General features: G+C 38.7%; 1 protein-coding gene across 1 annotated transcript in view; it reads left to right on the forward strand.

Moving 5' to 3' along the window:
• The window catches only part of syn3 (synapsin III), a 136,117-nt gene that overhangs the window by 19,268 nt on the left and 99,475 nt on the right, over window positions 1-17,374 (forward strand). The window contains exon 2 of the mRNA XM_028449245.1: window positions 3,773-4,228. Within this exon, the coding sequence (XP_028305046.1) occupies window positions 3,831-4,228 (398 nt within the window). The 5' untranslated portion in view covers window positions 3,773-3,830. The remainder of the gene's footprint in view (window positions 1-3,772; window positions 4,229-17,374) is intronic.

Consider the following 17,374-nt stretch of genomic DNA (forward strand, 5'->3'; position numbering starts at 1 on the left):
AGTTAAACCTCGAATTCAGCCAGGAATTGGAGGCGGTAGTGGTTTGGGTTAGTAAAAAAGAATGGTAAGTATTGCAAATTTGCCAGAACATTGGATAGGGCTACTGGTATTCTACGTCACTTCCGTGTGTGTGTGTTTCCTCATCTGTAAACACCGCTGTCTGTGCGCGTCTCCCTATTGTTTCATGTCTCCCGGTTCGTTTTTGGTCTGTGTCCAAGCTGTTGAGAATGCGCACCAGTAATTTTAACCACATGGATATTTGGCAGAGCAGCTTTCATGTGTAGTTTATATAGCTCAATTGATTAACAAACTATACACTGGGATGCAAAATCAATTCAAACAGATCACTCTGATATCCGGAGTTTCTGAGAAACCTCTCAATGTCCCGCCCTAAACAGCTAACACAAACACAAACTTATTTCTGAATAAAGATCTTTGGAAGATGACAAGCATCCATTTCCTCTTATACTGGCTTGTAATACTCCACCTTCACGTTTAGCTCCAAAAAGAGCTGCAAACACTGGCTACATCCTCCACAGACATGACACCTCAATAGAAAAAGGCACTTTTATCACCTCAAAGCTCCATTTCCTATAAAAGCGACCTATTTTTATTCAGTTTTAGGGTTTTCTTCTCCTCCCTCTGCAGGCTGTTAGCTTCATCGTGGTTTGATAGCTAATCTCTAAATTTCTCCTTTCTGCCACTCTAGGTTTCATGTGTTATATAACCGTTTCCTTTCCCATAATGCTCGTTTTGATGCACATCGAAACAAGCTACGAAACTCAGTGTCAACTTTGCATCTTTACTTCATTATTTCCCAGCAGTTTTGGAACGCTAATGTAATCTTATGCAAAGCAGATGCAGCAGTATTGAATCTAAATAATGCAGCAGTATGCTACACCAGATATTTGATGATTTCTGAGTGGTGCATGTGTTCAATTTGACAGCAAATGTTGTCTTATGTTTAAGTGTTTGGACACAAATTGTAATCTATTTTGTTCTTATTTGAGTCACATGGGTTATTGCAAACTAACTATTTACCTTGTCATTACACTGTTTTTTCCTTATTGATTAGTCGACGAGTCTATAATACATGTTTTTTTTCTAAAACCGCAGTTAAATTTTAGTTCAAAAAATTCTACAAATTCAAAACATTGTCATTAACAATATTTAGTGCATTTGATTACTTTTTGAAAACATCCTCTGCATTATTAGTCTAATTCCTACTGAGATACAGACAACCAATGCTGAACATCTCGATGTGTAGCATTCCAAAGCATTTTGTTTAGTTCAAAGCAATGAACAAAAAAAACTTTTTGACAATAAACAGTTATACATGAAAAGGAAGTACTAATATTGTCTGACACTCCACCGTAGGACAATTAATATTATTACTGTGACATTAAAAATAAATAAACAGAAGACAAGATATTTGTAATTCTAAACATATTTGGTGTGTTTTTATTTTTTACATGTTTTTTTTTTTGTCCCTCCCACATCCAACGTCTTAAAACGTGATTCCTCTCTGCTACAGCCTTCATATATGCGCTACATGCAAATGATCAAATAGTCAAATGAGGCAATGACATCATCTAACAACTTTCTGCCACCTTTGGGACAGTCAATGGCAACTTTCCTTACTGGGGAATTGGCAACAGTGGTTCCTTCAACGGCGATTTACAGTGTAGCAGCTATGTTAGCGGAAAAACACAACCTTCCAATAAGAATTCATTGTGTCATCAATCATAATTGCATTGTGTTTGCTTCCTTTCCTCAGAATTCACCTCTAAGAAAGGACCACGGACTTGAAATGACTTAAAGTTTAGTATTATCTATTGAAAAAGTTGCTAGCTATAATGCAAGCTCAAGTCCAGCTGATTTGCTTCTTCTTTGTCATTCATTAGTAGATATCTTAGCTTTCTTAGATAGTGTATATTTATCTGGGTTTGCTATCTTAGTAGTTGACTTGTGCTAGCTAGCAAGACTTTACTGAGCAGCATTTTTCTGCTTTCGAGTAGTTTTGGAAGACTTTAAAGCACATTATTGAGAGTTTATTTTTCTTATTTTCTCAGTCCCAAGTGTTCCTAACATAAGTTAAAGGGCCCATGTTAAGCTTAATTGACTTTTCTGTGCTTTAAACATGATAAAAGTGCTATGTGGGCTTCATACACATGCCCAAAGTGATTCCCTCAATCATTAGTGAGAGGATGATTTGCTCCTTTCTTACTGCAGGGTGAGCCCAAACACCTCGCTCCAATTTGATGACGCGTTCCCACTTTGAGGACGAATTTGACGCACTGAGCTGGAGAAGCCACGCCTCCAGGAAGCTCTCTGCCATGATTGACATGTAAACAGACACGGCCACTAAGGTGCGCATTGAGCACAAGCTCGGTTACGGAGTGGGCGGGCCATCCTCTGGCCCTACGTTACCGTGCGGGGAGGAGGGAGTCAGTGTCCCGTCTATAGACACTCCAACTCATGAATATGCATAAGTAGACCGCAAACCAGCCTATTTGTGTAGAGTTGCTCAGAAAGTGAGATTAAAACTCTGGAAAACAGGTGAGTTTGGGAAAAAAAACCTCCAATACTATGTTTTTGGGGTTCTTAGAACAAATTGAGATGGGTGAAAAATAGCATGGCATTGGACCTTTAATAGTTTTGCATGAGAATGAGTTCTCACATTACTGTAATTGAGTTGCTTTTATGGGTACTTGTACTTGAGCATATTTCTTAATCAGTAATTTTACTTGTACTTTATGGTATAGAGGAGGATTTTCCCAAAGTTTAGAAAAGAAACGCCCTCTCCACTTGTTGAAAAAATGCACATGCGCAACACTATCTGCTCCCAAGAGGGAACGCCTATTAAACGTTTGCGAGGGAGCGTGCACGAGCCCAGTTTTTCTCGCGCACAGGCTCTGTTTACAAGTTGGTGTCGGCATCGCTCATACAACTTACTTTCCAAAAGAAGATTTGCACCCGATGAGAAAACCGAGCTTCAATGAATAGCTCACTAGGCATATAAACACTTGAAAGTGCGCATGCGCAGCAAGCGCAAACTAGCTAGAGACGAGTGCGTACATTTCTCTACAAAACCTTTAAGTAAGTTTTAAGTAATAAGTTACATTTCTACACCCAACCATGACTGAGTAAATTATTATTTTTTCTTTTAAAATAATCCACGGACATTGTGAAACTACAAAAAATAAAATGACCAGACAACAATGAAATCACATCATAGCCCACAACCAGATTAAACACAACGGCAAAACAACACTGAATGCTTTTTGAATGCTGGTTATTTTCTCAGTTTTAGAGTTCATAAATGTAGCTATACTTAGAGCCTGATCATTTTTTTTTTCATTTTTAATTGAATTAATTGGTGTTATTAATTTATTTTTTAATTGTACATTTTAACAAACCTTTTATTTTATATAGATGCCTTTGCGGAAAATAAATTAAGTTCCACTTGTGCAAGATTTGGTCTCTTCCTATACATTAGATGTTTACTGTATGCAAGGGAACCGTGGTGAGATTTATTACCAAGAATAAACATGGAGGCGGGGTGAAAGTAGCTTTTACTTTGAGTACTATTTAATTACGTTACTTTTTACTTCTACTTGAAAATCTTATTCCTGACTTACTTGTACTTGTATTTGAGTACAATTTTAATCAAGTAACATTACTTCTATTTGAGTAGCATGAATCAGTACTCTTTACACCTCTGTTTGCATGTAACATAGCTAATTAAAGTGTCTTGTTGTCTTCACTTTAGGACCTCAGGTATTCTCCCTTCTCATCTTCTGGCCTGACTGACCCACCAGCCTGACACCATGAACTATCTTCGCCGGCGCCTGTCAGACAGCAGCTTTGTAGCTAACCTCCCCAACGGCTACATGATGGATCTGCAGAGGCCGACCCCTCCTGGTTCTTCTACCTCCTCTCCTGCCTCCCCAGCCACGGAGAGACGACCGCCTCCAAGTGCCACAAGCCCAAACCAGGGCTCTGGCTGGGCCCCAGGTTCGGCCCCAGGTCCCGGGGGCTTCCTTAGCTCTTTTTCCAGTGTGGTTAAAAGTGCGCAAATGGCTCAGAACGTGGCTGCGGCTGCACACGCTAAATCTGCAGCGGCTGCGGCAACTGAAGGTTCTTCTGCAGCTAGCAGTCAGTCAGCTAAGCCTGCAATACGCAAGCCCAAGATTCTGTTGGTGATTGACGACCAGCACACAGATTGGTGAGTGGAAAATGTTGAAAAGTAGAATTTAGAAAATTATTTACCTTATTTATCTTTTTTTTTTTTTATCTCTATATTGTTAATGAAAAACGTGCACATTTTATGCACCCTGATAAAGATAGTAGCTCTAACAACCAGTACAATGATAAACTTGGTGATATTACAGCCTGTGCATGCAGTACGTGGTAGAATTTACTCTGTCTTTAGCCTATGCCTCCAAAATGTTTCCGGATGTTTCCAGGTTTTAGTATCTCCCCAATCTCGTTATACACACCACCTCACAGGTGTGGCATATAAAGATACTGATTAGACAGCATGATTATTGCACAGGTGTGCCATAGGCTATATAGAGTTGATCAGGTTGTTGGTTGTGATCTGTGGAATGTTGGTCCACTCCTCTTCAATGGCTGTGTGAAGTTGCTGGATATTGGCAGGAAGTGGGACACGCTGTCTTATACGCCGATCCAGAGCATCCCAAACATGCTCAATGGGTGACATGTCCGGTGAGTATGCTGGCCATTCAAGAACTGGGATGTTTTCATCTTCCAGGAATTGTGTACAGATTATATTCTGGCTCCTCACCGATCACTGATTTTTTTTTTTTTTTTTTTTAAAGCCTGACCGTCCGATACCAATTTTGGTACCAATCCCGAAGTTTTTTTTATAACTGACATCATAGACCTTGAATGGTTCCAATCTTATTTTATTGTAAAACATTGAACGATACCTGTGAAACAATACAAACGTGTTGTTTTAGCTGCACATGAGGTAGTTATTTCAAATATAAAAACTTTGAACATTGCTGTCCAAAATACGAAATTATATCACTTCCTTTAGTCTTTCATTTTTCACATTTTAAAAACAAAATAAACGTGTCCAACACGTTACACTGCAGACCTGTTTGGAGCTCTTTGACTAAAATAAAGTGCACAGCAGTATTTTGGTTTTACAAATAAAGAAAATCACTGGGTGTGGGGTAGGTGATCAAATCTTAAACGACCAATAAAGTGCCCTGAGTTTTAAGTTTCCTTGTAGTGCAAAAATAAATGTGCAAATGCAGCAGCTTTGTGGATATTTAAATGTAAAAATATTAATCTAAAAATAACTTGCAACAGCTGACAGGACAAAAGCTAAAAGTCAAACATTCTACAGAAATAATAAAGTGCATCATGTGTAGCATTTTCATAAGTCAAATAAGGGTATAAACAGAATGAATGGCACAGGTTAGTTGTTCTCACACTTATTACAGTCACTCATACATTAGTGGAAGGTTTTTCTTCAACTCCAAAGCCATGAACTCCATCATTTTTCTCGTAATAGCTTAGCTCTTTTCACTGATAAGCGTTCTCAGTGGACAACTGGCTCTTTGCTCTGCTAGCTTTAGCATTAGCTTGATTTTGAGCCTCAAATGCTGGATACTCAGCGATGTGGCGATTTCTTAGATGGTGAATGAGGAAGCGTTTTCTTTGTAGCTCCACCAGGACTTATTTCTGCGTTACAGGAATTACAAATTGGGATCATTTGCTCTCTTTTTTTGTGTAGAACTGCCTACATGCTAAGCTAAGGGCTGCTCCGGCTGTTATTATCCTGTGTAGTAGTGGCATCTATGCACAACATAGACTGTCCGTGTCAACATGAGCTGGTGGGTGGGCCTGTCAGTCAACTCACAGCAGAGGACAGTGGCTGACTTTATGACTGACTTGAACACTTTTGTGGAGGTAAAAAAGATCGGTTTCATATACAAGGATTCGGCGTTTGCCGATCACCCAAAATAAGGAAATCAGCATCGATCGATCAGGTGCATCCTTAGTACAGATCCTTGCAACATGGGGCTGTGCATTATTATGCTGCAACATAATAGCACCAAATGCCATCAATGAAATGCACCTGTGTTTGTTATCCATAACATACGCCTGCCCATACCATAACCCCACCGCCACCATGGGCCACGTGATCCACAACGTTGACATCAGCAATCTGCTCACCCATACAACGCCACACACGCTGTCTGCCATCTGCCCAGAACAGTGAAAACCGTGATTCATCTGTGAAGAGAAAAACCACTCCAACGTGCTAGACGCCATCGAATGTGAGCATTTAACCACTCAAGTCGGTTACGATGACGCACTGCAGTCAGGTCGAGACCCCGGTGAGGACAACGAGCATGCAGATGAACTTCCCTGAGACGGTTTCTGACAGTTTGTGAAGAAATTCTTTGGTTATGCAGACCATCATAGAGGTGAACATGCTGGATGTGGAGGTCCTGGACTGGTGTAGTTATACGTGGTCTGCGGTTGTGAGGCCGGTTAGATGTACTGCCAAATTCTCTGAAACGCCTTTGGAGATGGCTTATGGTAGAGAAACGAACTTTTAATTCACGGGCACCAGCTCTGGTGGACATTCCTGCATTCAGCATGCCAATTACACGCTCCCTCAGAACTTGTAACATCTGTGGCATTGTGCTGTGTGATTAAACTGAACATTTTTTGAGTGGCCTTTTATTGTGGCCACCCTGAGGCACACCTGTGCAATAATCATGCTGTCTAATTAGCATCTTGATATGCCACACCTGTGAGGTGTGATGGATTATCTCTGCAAAGGAGAAGTGCTCACTAGCACATTTAGACACATCTGTGAACAATATTTGTGATAAATTGGTATTTTTTATATATAGAAAATATTTTACATCTTTGAGTTTAGCTCATGAAAAATGGAAGCAGTAGTAGTGCAAGTAGGTAGGGACATACAATCCAAACTTTATTTCATGACCACATTTATTTTAAACGAGTAAGAGCCGTGCTTCGCTATTCTTAGGCGATGGGAAAGTAACACTGAAGAATAAGAAAACACTTTATCTTAACCAAGGTGGGTAATTGGGAAAGGCAGAAGACAGGAGGGGAACAGGAGTTGTACTTGGCCCATTAAGACAACTGGGAGTTGGAAGAAGCCTGATGTGGATTGTATTAACTGAACTGATTGGATTATTCTCATTTAAACCATATTGCTCTCAGCCGCAATGAAATGACTCAGGCTATTAATTCATTCAAGCTTGCAATTCAACTAAGAAGAAGCATTGCTATCCTTGTTTTACAAACTACTCTGTTTTTTTTTTTTTTTTTTTTTTTTTTTTTTTCTTGTGCATTTAGATTCACTGATTAAAGGTTTACAAGGCTTCAAAACAATTTCCAAGCACAACATTGGAAATGGACTTTCTGTAGAAAAAGGTTTAGATGGAATTCTAATGACTGGAATGAAGTGTGCACTAAGAGCAGTTTTGGGAATCAGGTTCTCTGATAGTTTTTTTTGCTTTTTTGCCTACATTTCAGTGTCATAGAATCAACTTTATGCGTAACAGTTCTGTAGTTAGCCACGGGGTGGCAATAATTATCTGTTGAATGATAAGATGCAAACTGTCCTTTGTTCCTGGTAGAATTGATATTTCAGAGAAGTATTGAGGTGCTTTGACCAGCAGAGGGAGATGTCTACTAATAATTAGAGTTTCTCTGTTGCATTACAAAGAAAATAATTCAAGTCAAAAGTAAAATGAGTGAGTAAAATGTTTGTTTTTTTTTTTTCTTCTATATTATATTAAAAGTGTTCTGAACATGTTTTGCTAAAGATGATGGTAGCATTGATAGCATTTGTGCGCAAAAGTTTTTGTGGTTGCTCTAGTTCAGACATGTGCAACTAGTGGACTGGGGGCCACATGTGGCCCTTCTAGTTTTGTGCAGACCCCAAAGTACATCCACAAAATAACAAAATTACAAAAAATGATGTAGAAATGCACAAAAAAGCAGAAAAAACTAAATTATTATGAAGAAAATAAAAGATTAGAAAAATACACAAAAGGAAAACAAAAATGCACAAAATTACTCATATAGACACAAGACGATTACATTAAAGTAACTGAAAAATATGCCAACAACAAAATCAAAGAAAACAACAAAAATACACTAAATAACTCCAAAAACACAACAACAACAACAAAATGAGAGGAAAACATGATACATTGCACAAAATGGATACAAAAACAACAAACAACCACCAAATTACACAGAACCCATGTTAATTCCTTAATGGATGATTAGATTGGTCATCATTCTAAATGCTGACATTAATATTGATAATGTGACCAACGGACTGGACAGTTTTGTGGCCCACGCTTTAATAAAAGTTGCCCATCTCCAGACTTCCTTCTTTAGATTGATGATGGTCAATGTCATTTGAGGATATGAATTTACATACTATTAAAAACAAAATTCACTTTTGTCTGGTATATTGGCAGTACAGTACATATGTAATGTTCTCCTCCCTCCTCGTTTTCACATTAATTTGCATTTACGTTCGTGTCATTGGAAAAGCAGTTAAGTCACTACTTTATCAAAACAAGATAAGAAAATTATTATGTTGTATCATGATGTGATTGTGTTGTTGAAAGACAGTTTGTTCCCAGTACATGTAGCAGGTTGGATATAGGTTTGGTTTGTACATTTTCAGATCAATTATAAAATGATGACCCTCTAAGCCCCGTAATTGCCACTCAATGCTTGCTTGTTTCATAGGCGTCGACTCTCATGCTGTTTAAGTATGCAAAAGAAAATCTATCACAAATCAAATCAAAAATGCAAAACAAAAACTGATGACAATGAAAATGAAGTAAGAAATGAAACTCAAATCTGCCTAAAGTGTAGCAGGTGGAGAAAACAGTGACTCTGCAATTATTCCAGTGTCCAAGCATTCCTTTAAACCAGACGTGGGCAACTGGCAGACTGGGGGCCACATGTGGCCCTCAGTCTGATTTTTTTGCTGTCCCCAAAGCAAAACCCCAAAAATTGTATTTCAAGAAGATGGAACGAATATAAAGCCCGACATACTACATACAATACATACATTAAACAAAATTATTACAAAAAAATTAACACATTACATAATAGTTCCAAAGACACAAACTGTGAACAAAATTATGCAAAATGACAGGAAAATACATAAAACAACAACAAGAATACAAAAAATAGCACAAACCACACATAATCACTATCAGTAAGAACTGACAAAACCACAGACAAAGACAAAATAAAGACAAAACCTTCTGTTATAATGCTCTTTTTTTCTGAATGCTGACATGAATGTTGAATATGTGGCTCTCGGATCAGATACATTCAAATTTCTGTGGCCCTCGCTGTGTTAGAATTATCCACTCCTGCTTTAAACAGTGCTGGTGTTGTTCTGATATCCTTTTTTTTTTCTGCCCGATACCTAGTTGCATTGTATCAGCCGATACCGCATCGTGTAAAAAAAAAAAGATATGACCTGTTTTTCACAGAAAATTAGGTCCTCGAAATTGCCAACATTTTCCCTCACGTTTGTTTTTTGGCAACATGAAAACGCGGCCCCGCGATTGGTTTCGAGTGGTGCTCCGGACCAATAGCGATAGCTTGCCTCGGCATACACTGAACACATAACCATATCAGGGCAGCAATGAGTGTCAGGAGAGAAACACAAGGCGCTGTGTTTGAAGAAGAGTTTGATGCTATAAATGGCATGGGCGTGTTAATAGTTAGTACTTGCCGATACCGATTCTAGCCTTTTAGTGCCATATCGGGGCCCCTCCCGATACTAGTATCGGTATTGATTATATGAAAATTAGGCACACCTGGGTGGAGACAGGAAGCATCAGAGATAAAACGCTATGTTCACGCTGCAAGCAAATGTGACCCAAATCTGATCTCTTTGCCCTTTTGTGACCTGTCTCTGATCTTTTAAAGACAGTCAGAACAGCACAATACGTGTTTTTTTCAAAGGTTACTTTCATAAGTGTTTTTTTGCAATGCGACTGCAGTCTGGATGGCCGAGGCGCTTTCTATCTGACTCCTACGTCATCACCATTCAAAAACCTAATTCTGAGTCCCAGGAGAAAGCGCATGGAAAAACAACAGCCATGGCGGATGATGCAGCAGAGAGCGGACAATGTGCTGACTTCTGTTGGATAGAAAATTTCTCAGCACGACACGCAGTCCTACACTGGACTTCTTTTTTCCGTATTCTGCTGGAATATGATGCCATGGGACTCTCACTACTCTCAGATCGTGACCGCGCATAGACTTTTGATGAGCAGCCAACAGTAATGCTTGAAACAACTCATGGGATCGCCCTTTTGGTGGAAAGATCTCTGGCTGAAGTCCAGCGTCACGCTCCTGTATTTCTAAAGCTCATTTACAGAACCAGGAGAAGGAGCTGAAATTCACTGTCCACACACTTTATATTACAATATGCTCAAAGATCATTATGGATTGTTGACCAATAACACAAACATTGTTTTACAAACTGCAGCTTTAAGACTTGCAGCGTGAACGTAGTGCAAGACTGGTAGTGTAGAGACACATACGGAAACCTTGACCCACAAACAGAGACAGGGAAAACAAACATAGATTGACAACAAAATCACTAAGAACACAATCAACCTAGTGGACCAAAGTAAAACTCCATTGAAAATGGATTAGCTACACACACGGCTCCAATTGACCACCTTTGGTTTTGTAAAAACAGTAACCAAGTAGCATTCTTTGTGAACATGAAAGTACCTGAAATACCAACATGGCGACATAACCAAAAAGACAAACTAAAAACATAACCAGGCACATAATTAACCCCCCAAAACTCGGGGTTATGACACAAGTTGATTAAAGAATTGTTTATTAAGGCAAATGTTTATGCAGCCAGGAGTGGCCACTATCAATAGAATAACAGATTGGTTATTAGTTCTTTCTGCTTGGTTCTGGTGATGGGGAGGGTCAGTCCATCTATCTTGGGGCTGGATTTTCCTCCTGAGCATTCCAGTAGCGAGGCTGTGGTCGCCACGGTAACCCTGCCCTGTCCTGACAGGCTTGGCTTCCGTCAATGAGTGACGCACAATAGCAGTACACAGGACTGAGAGCATCACTGCAACCACCAACAATCCCTTCTTTTCTACTTCTACATCTCCCTTCTTCCCTTTTTCCAGGCTGGCACATTGGACACTTTGCCAAGGAGCTGTCAGTCTGTTTACTCTGTGCTGAACATGATATTAGCATCTGATTGCTCATTTCAGTCTTACTACTCAAGTGTTTCCGTCTATATGTGTATTGCAGAGCTGGTGGCCATATACATCAAGGTTTTAAGCATAGAACGAGGACAAGCTTAAAGTCCTCCTCATTCAGTAATCCATGTCGTACCTCAGAAAGAGGACAAAAGTGCTTTAACAATAAAGTGCAGTGGCGGGCCAACAATGCAAGTCACTTAGTGTACAGGTAATTTATTTGGAGGAAAACGACATGTAGGAACAACTAATGGTTGGAAAAATATCGATTTACAATATGCCACCATTTTTTTTCTGACAATATTAAAACATGATATTCCTCCCCAGTATCCTTTGTTTTTTTTTAAAAAATGTCTGCATATGTAGTCATAGGTTAACACTAGTGCATGTTCATGTTTTTTTTTTTTGGGACCTTTGACTATATATTATTGTTTCTGATTCAACTTTTGTTTTTGGACTGTTACATTTGTAATAATTGTAATTATCAAATCTCAACTCTTGTAGAATCGCAATACATATCAAATCTGCACCCAAGTATTGTAATAAAATGTATTATGTCTCATCTCTAGCAAAAACATTGAATTATATTGTAATATATCAAACATGAACATCCAAGAAGTGCTGTTTTGGGATTATTTTTCAGCTGTATTTGGATTGAAGCATACTTTAGTCTACTATGCCCAATTCTACAGCCTGTTTGTGTAGAATTGCTCAGAAAGTGACTTTTCAGAGGCTAAAACTCTGGAAAACAGGCAAGTTTGGGAAAATAAACCTCAAATACTATGTTTTTGGGGTTCTTAGAACAAATGGAGATGGGTGAAAAATAGCATGACATGGGACCTTTAATTAAATGCAAAACATGTAGTTAAAATATGTTTCATATTAAGTTTTCCCACTATCTGTCAGTGAATTTTCACACTCATACAGGTGGTAAGTAAGGGTTAGGGGATAGTGGGTTAGAGTTATGATATAGTGATATTACAATACAATTTTACAAAGTTACAATACTGTGAATGTAACTGATGTTTTGTACAAAGTTCATAACTATTGCTTAATTCCAACTCTTGTCCCTATTTGGCTTTTCCATAAGATATTACAATCAATGCACTAAAATATAAATTTAAAGATGATAAAAAACAAAATTGTACAAAAACAAAACCTGCATACAATCATCGCAACGCTACATAAATAAAAGTGAGTAAAATTGTAATTTAACTTTAGTAATTGAGAATGTAATTGTTGTTGACTTTCAGGGGAAAAATTATAATTGTAATTTATTTGTAATTGGACAAAATTCTGGTTGTCGAAATCATAATTGAACATGGATAATTGAAAACATAATTGTAATAAAAAATTCAATTGACCCCAACCCTGGTGTATACTATTGTATTATTATAGTAGTGGAAATGTAGCATTTTTGTAAGGCAAATGCACAAACACAGCACAGGACTGTGCTGCATCAACATAATGAAAACAATGGCCTTGTTTAGCTCAGCCCCGCCCAGATTTCTCTTTTAGTATGGAGAAGTTTTAAGATGGAAACATCCTGTGGCCCATTCTGTCGGAAGTCAGTTCTCTAGGTGAGGCCATATAACTCCTGTCATCAGGAGAGGCAGAAGCATATATATCTCACTGTTCTAACACCTAAAGTGAGGTACAAACATGAGGATTTTTTATCAGTTTCAAACGTCACACACGAAGATAAAAACTCAGGTTTGATCGTACTGTGTGTGTGCTCCAATAACCTCACCACGGTGCACCACACACGTAAAGATTCTGTCCAATCACCGATCTATAACTCCAAGACAGAATTATTGTGTGATCAAACATGACCCAACAAAAAACAAAGACAAAACATAGCAACAACCAAAAAACATAACACACAATAGTGGAAGTGGACGTACAAGAGGAGGGTATGATGGTGGTCTTGGGAATATTTTTGATGGGAAAAAAAATTCAATCTAAAAAAAAAGAAGGATGTTATCACCGTTTTGTTGATTGTCTACATTCCATTCCACAACACAAATCATTGGGTCAGGAGTTGTTGCCTTTACACACACACACACACACACACACACACACACACACACACACACACACACACACACACACACACACACACACACACACACACACACACACACACAATTAGCTTTGATCGTAAATATTGAACAGTTTGATATTTACGATTGTCAGCCCCAAGCTGTTCAGAGCTAATTATCAGGACAAATTTACTCTGAACTCAACTCAGACCACACAATAATTTTCTAGGATAATCCTATAAAATGCCATTTTATGGCCATTTGCCATCCTTGGTTGAAATGGGACAAATTGGGACAAAAACAGCCCTATTGTCTTTATATGTGTGTAGCTTTAAAGCCAGGCGTGTTTAGTTAGGATACCTAGAGATTTGCAGAGTAAGTAAAGAGATTTAATTATATGGAGGACTGTGGAAGTGTTTCCATGCCCCAGTACCAACAATCCCATGACTTTTTAATGGGTTGCATTCGGGGGTTTGGACACCATAGCTTTAGCTTTTGCTGTTTTCAAGTGGCCAACATTTCACTTGACTGGAAACCAAAGAAGCCTCTTGAAAATGTAGAACTGTCCAGTTAACACAGATGAATATGAACCTTCACTGATATACATGAAACCTTACAGTGAACTTAAAACAATGTAAGAACTAAAATAACATGGATAATGTAGTTTTCTCGTGAAGATAAGTGGCTGTAATAATAAATGCATGTGGGATGGATGTATATAAATCCAGTGATTGCTGCGAGGAAGGGGTTGGTTCTGTCAACATATGAGTCATGCTCTTTAAAGAACATCTTCTCAGGGTTCACTCCAACTCCTCAAACCCCCACTCTCTATTTTCCACATTTGCTAAACAGACCAAACCCAAGGACAATATCACTTTTATATTCACATCAGACAAATGCAACAACTTCCTGTCATCCTTCCACACAAAAATACAAACCATACATCAGTCCCTGGCATCCACTCCCTCTGCTTCTTTATCATCAGACCTTGAACTCACTCCACTCGCCTCTCATAACTTTCCCTCATTTTCCCCTCTGACCCCAGCAAACTCCTCTCCACCATGACCTTCTCCAGCTTCCATCTTGACCCCATCCCATCTCACCTGCTTAAAACCTGCATTCCCACTCTCATTCCTCTCAGCACTCGCATCATGAACACTTCTCTTACCACTGGTTCTGTGCCTTTTCCGCTCAAACTCGCCATCATCACCCCCCTCCTGAAAAAACCTGGTCTCAACCCTGACAGCCTGGACAATTTTAGACCCATCTCCCGCTGCTGTCAAAAATCCAGGAACGCTCGGTCATCACCCAACTCCAACAACATGTTCACTCCTCTCAGCTCTTCGAAACATTCCAGTCCAGATTCCACTCCCACCACAGCACAAAGACGGCCCACCTCAAAGTCACTAACGATCTCCTCCTCTCCGCTGACACTGGTTCATTATCAATCCTAAAACAGAAATGGGCAAAAATGCGATTGTCTGATCCCAGAGCCACATTACGAGAATACACGTCAGTATTTATTTACCAATATGAACATAATTGTTGTCATTTTGGCATATTTATGTTGTTGTTTTGTGTTTTTTTGTTGTCGTTTTATGTTTTAACTGTCATTGTGTGTGTTCTTCTCCCATTTTTTGTGTTTCTGTTGTCATTTTGTGTATTTATTTCATTGTTTGTGTTCTTGGTAGGGTTAGGTATTGGTTGGGTTTTATCCAATACAGGTGTCTACTCTGTATTTTTTAAACTGTTTTGGTGCTTAAACCGGTACTTTTAAAAAAAAATCAAACCGCATACACTTTGTCAAAATACAATACCCTTTTATTTTCAGGGCCAAATTGAATATATCTTAAATAATATATACTGTATACGTATAAGTAAAATATGGATATAACCAAAACATTTAAATAATATCCAATAAAACAATATTATATTAAACTATATAATACTGGAGATAAATATTGTTATCATGATTTTATTTGTCAATAATCATTAAAAGCCTTTGTAAAAAAAAAAAAAGTAACTCTTTTGCTTGGCTCCGGGTCACGTAGGTTATCAAACATTGTTGGCTTTTAAGTAAACTCCATATGGTCTTTTATCCTCTCGCTATCAGTTTTGACAGGTGTGCTGAATCTAATGAGTAGCGGCACTGACGTCACGATCAACAACTGGGGGGGTGGCAGGGCACCGAAATGTTCGTTCTTTTTTGGTCTGGTTACTACCGTTTACTTGGGAACTGGTGCCATATTGGTACCGCGTTTTGGTACCCAACCCTAGTTCTTGGAGCCATTTAATATTTTTTCTTCTATCGTGTGTTTTTGTTGTAATTTTGTCTATTTTTGCTTCTTATTGTAGTCATCTTGTGTATTTTTATATCATTTTGTGCATTTTGGAGCTATTTTTTTGCGTTTAATGTTTGGGCTGCCAAAATTAGCCCGAGGGTCGCATGTGGGCCTGAGGCCACCAGTTACCATGTCTGGTAGAGGTGGACAAAACTCTTACATCCCATCCACTCCTCTTTCCTTCCTCTGGGCTCCTGTGGAAGCACTGGATCAGAGTGATGGCATCAGAAATGTAGGTCAGATTCACAACTTCACAAAATGACAGAGAACGAGACAACAAGGGACCAAATGTTTCAAGTCCAACAGCTGGGAGATGTTAATCACAAGATCCTCTTTAGCAGCTGTAACAAGGACTAATGAAGAGCCCTTAAAGGGCAGATGTGGGCAGATGAAAAACAGTGAGAGGCTGAAGGCAGCGGAGGAAAAAGCCTCTGAGGAGTGTTTGAGTATGGAGGTTGAGAGGCACTCAAAGTCCTAAACAGCCTGTCCCACTAACCCAAGGCCTTTAGTGTGTAGCTTAGATTGTAGCCTGAAGCCCTCCACAGATTGTTAACCATCCCACGTCTGTTAGGAGTGAGGGTTCAACTCTCACTCCCATAGTGCACTGGGACACTGAGCTCAGGACTCCAGTCTCATTGAATTTCATTGTTGTTTTCAGTATTTAATTTAGGCTGAACTTCAAACAAGCCACAAATTCAATTTGGAAAATATATTTTTAAGATTTATTTTTTAAGCTGTAATCATCAGTAAAATAGTACTAAATTATAACCACTTATTGTTAGAAGAGTGAACCCTTTCACAACAAAGAATCTTTTCCTTTTTCTATTTTTATTTAAATTTTTGCCCACTTTGAGATGTAAACATTTAAACTTGTTCAACATTTGATCCGTTTAAGGGATCAGTGTTTAGCCGGTTATAACTCCAACTGTACTTGTGCTCCACTTGTGCTAAAACACCTTCAAATTAAAATGGAAATATTAGCTACATTTCAATGTATGCTAATTCTAAGCATCAAGACTAGAAATTGGAAATTAGGATTGTTCGATAACGCAGCCCAGTTTTGTGGGGATTGTAAACGAAAAAGACTTGATGTAATTCTTTGTCCGTGGCGACATGATTTCCTCATATTTTTCATGCTGCGTGACATGATTTATTTTTATGCTCCACGACACAAATTTGTGCAAACTGATGTATGTCAATGAGATTTATCGGTATAAAATTATTTATAAACTTTACCCTAACCCTGTGTAAAATGTTCTAAGAAAATGTAACCGCACGAAAACAGAAACATTTATTTTCGTGACCATATCACGTTTCTTCATGATATCGTTCCACCGATCTTAACGGCCCACTGCCGATCATGGTAAAATAATGAATGGAGATCCAAATGTGATGTGCCTTGATTTGTATTGGTTTACAAAAAAAGCTAATGTCGGACATCCCCCATTTACAAGACTTTCTTGTCCTTTTGAAGTTTCTTGCTCAAAATATAAACTTACCTGCACACTAAAGGCAGACATACACTGAGCAATTTTTTCAATCATCGTATTGAGCTCCAGCTCAAATTGTGTGACTCAATTGCACAAGAATCCAAATGTTAGCAACTCACGATTCATGTTCTCACACTATACGGACCGACACTCTGACTAGACCTGACTGCTCATACTGTATGTCCATACACAACATG

The sequence above is a fragment of the Gouania willdenowi genome, chromosome 6 (genome assembly GCF_900634775.1).
Source record: "Gouania willdenowi chromosome 6, fGouWil2.1, whole genome shotgun sequence".
NCBI lineage: Eukaryota > Metazoa > Chordata > Actinopteri > Blenniiformes > Gobiesocidae > Gouania > Gouania willdenowi.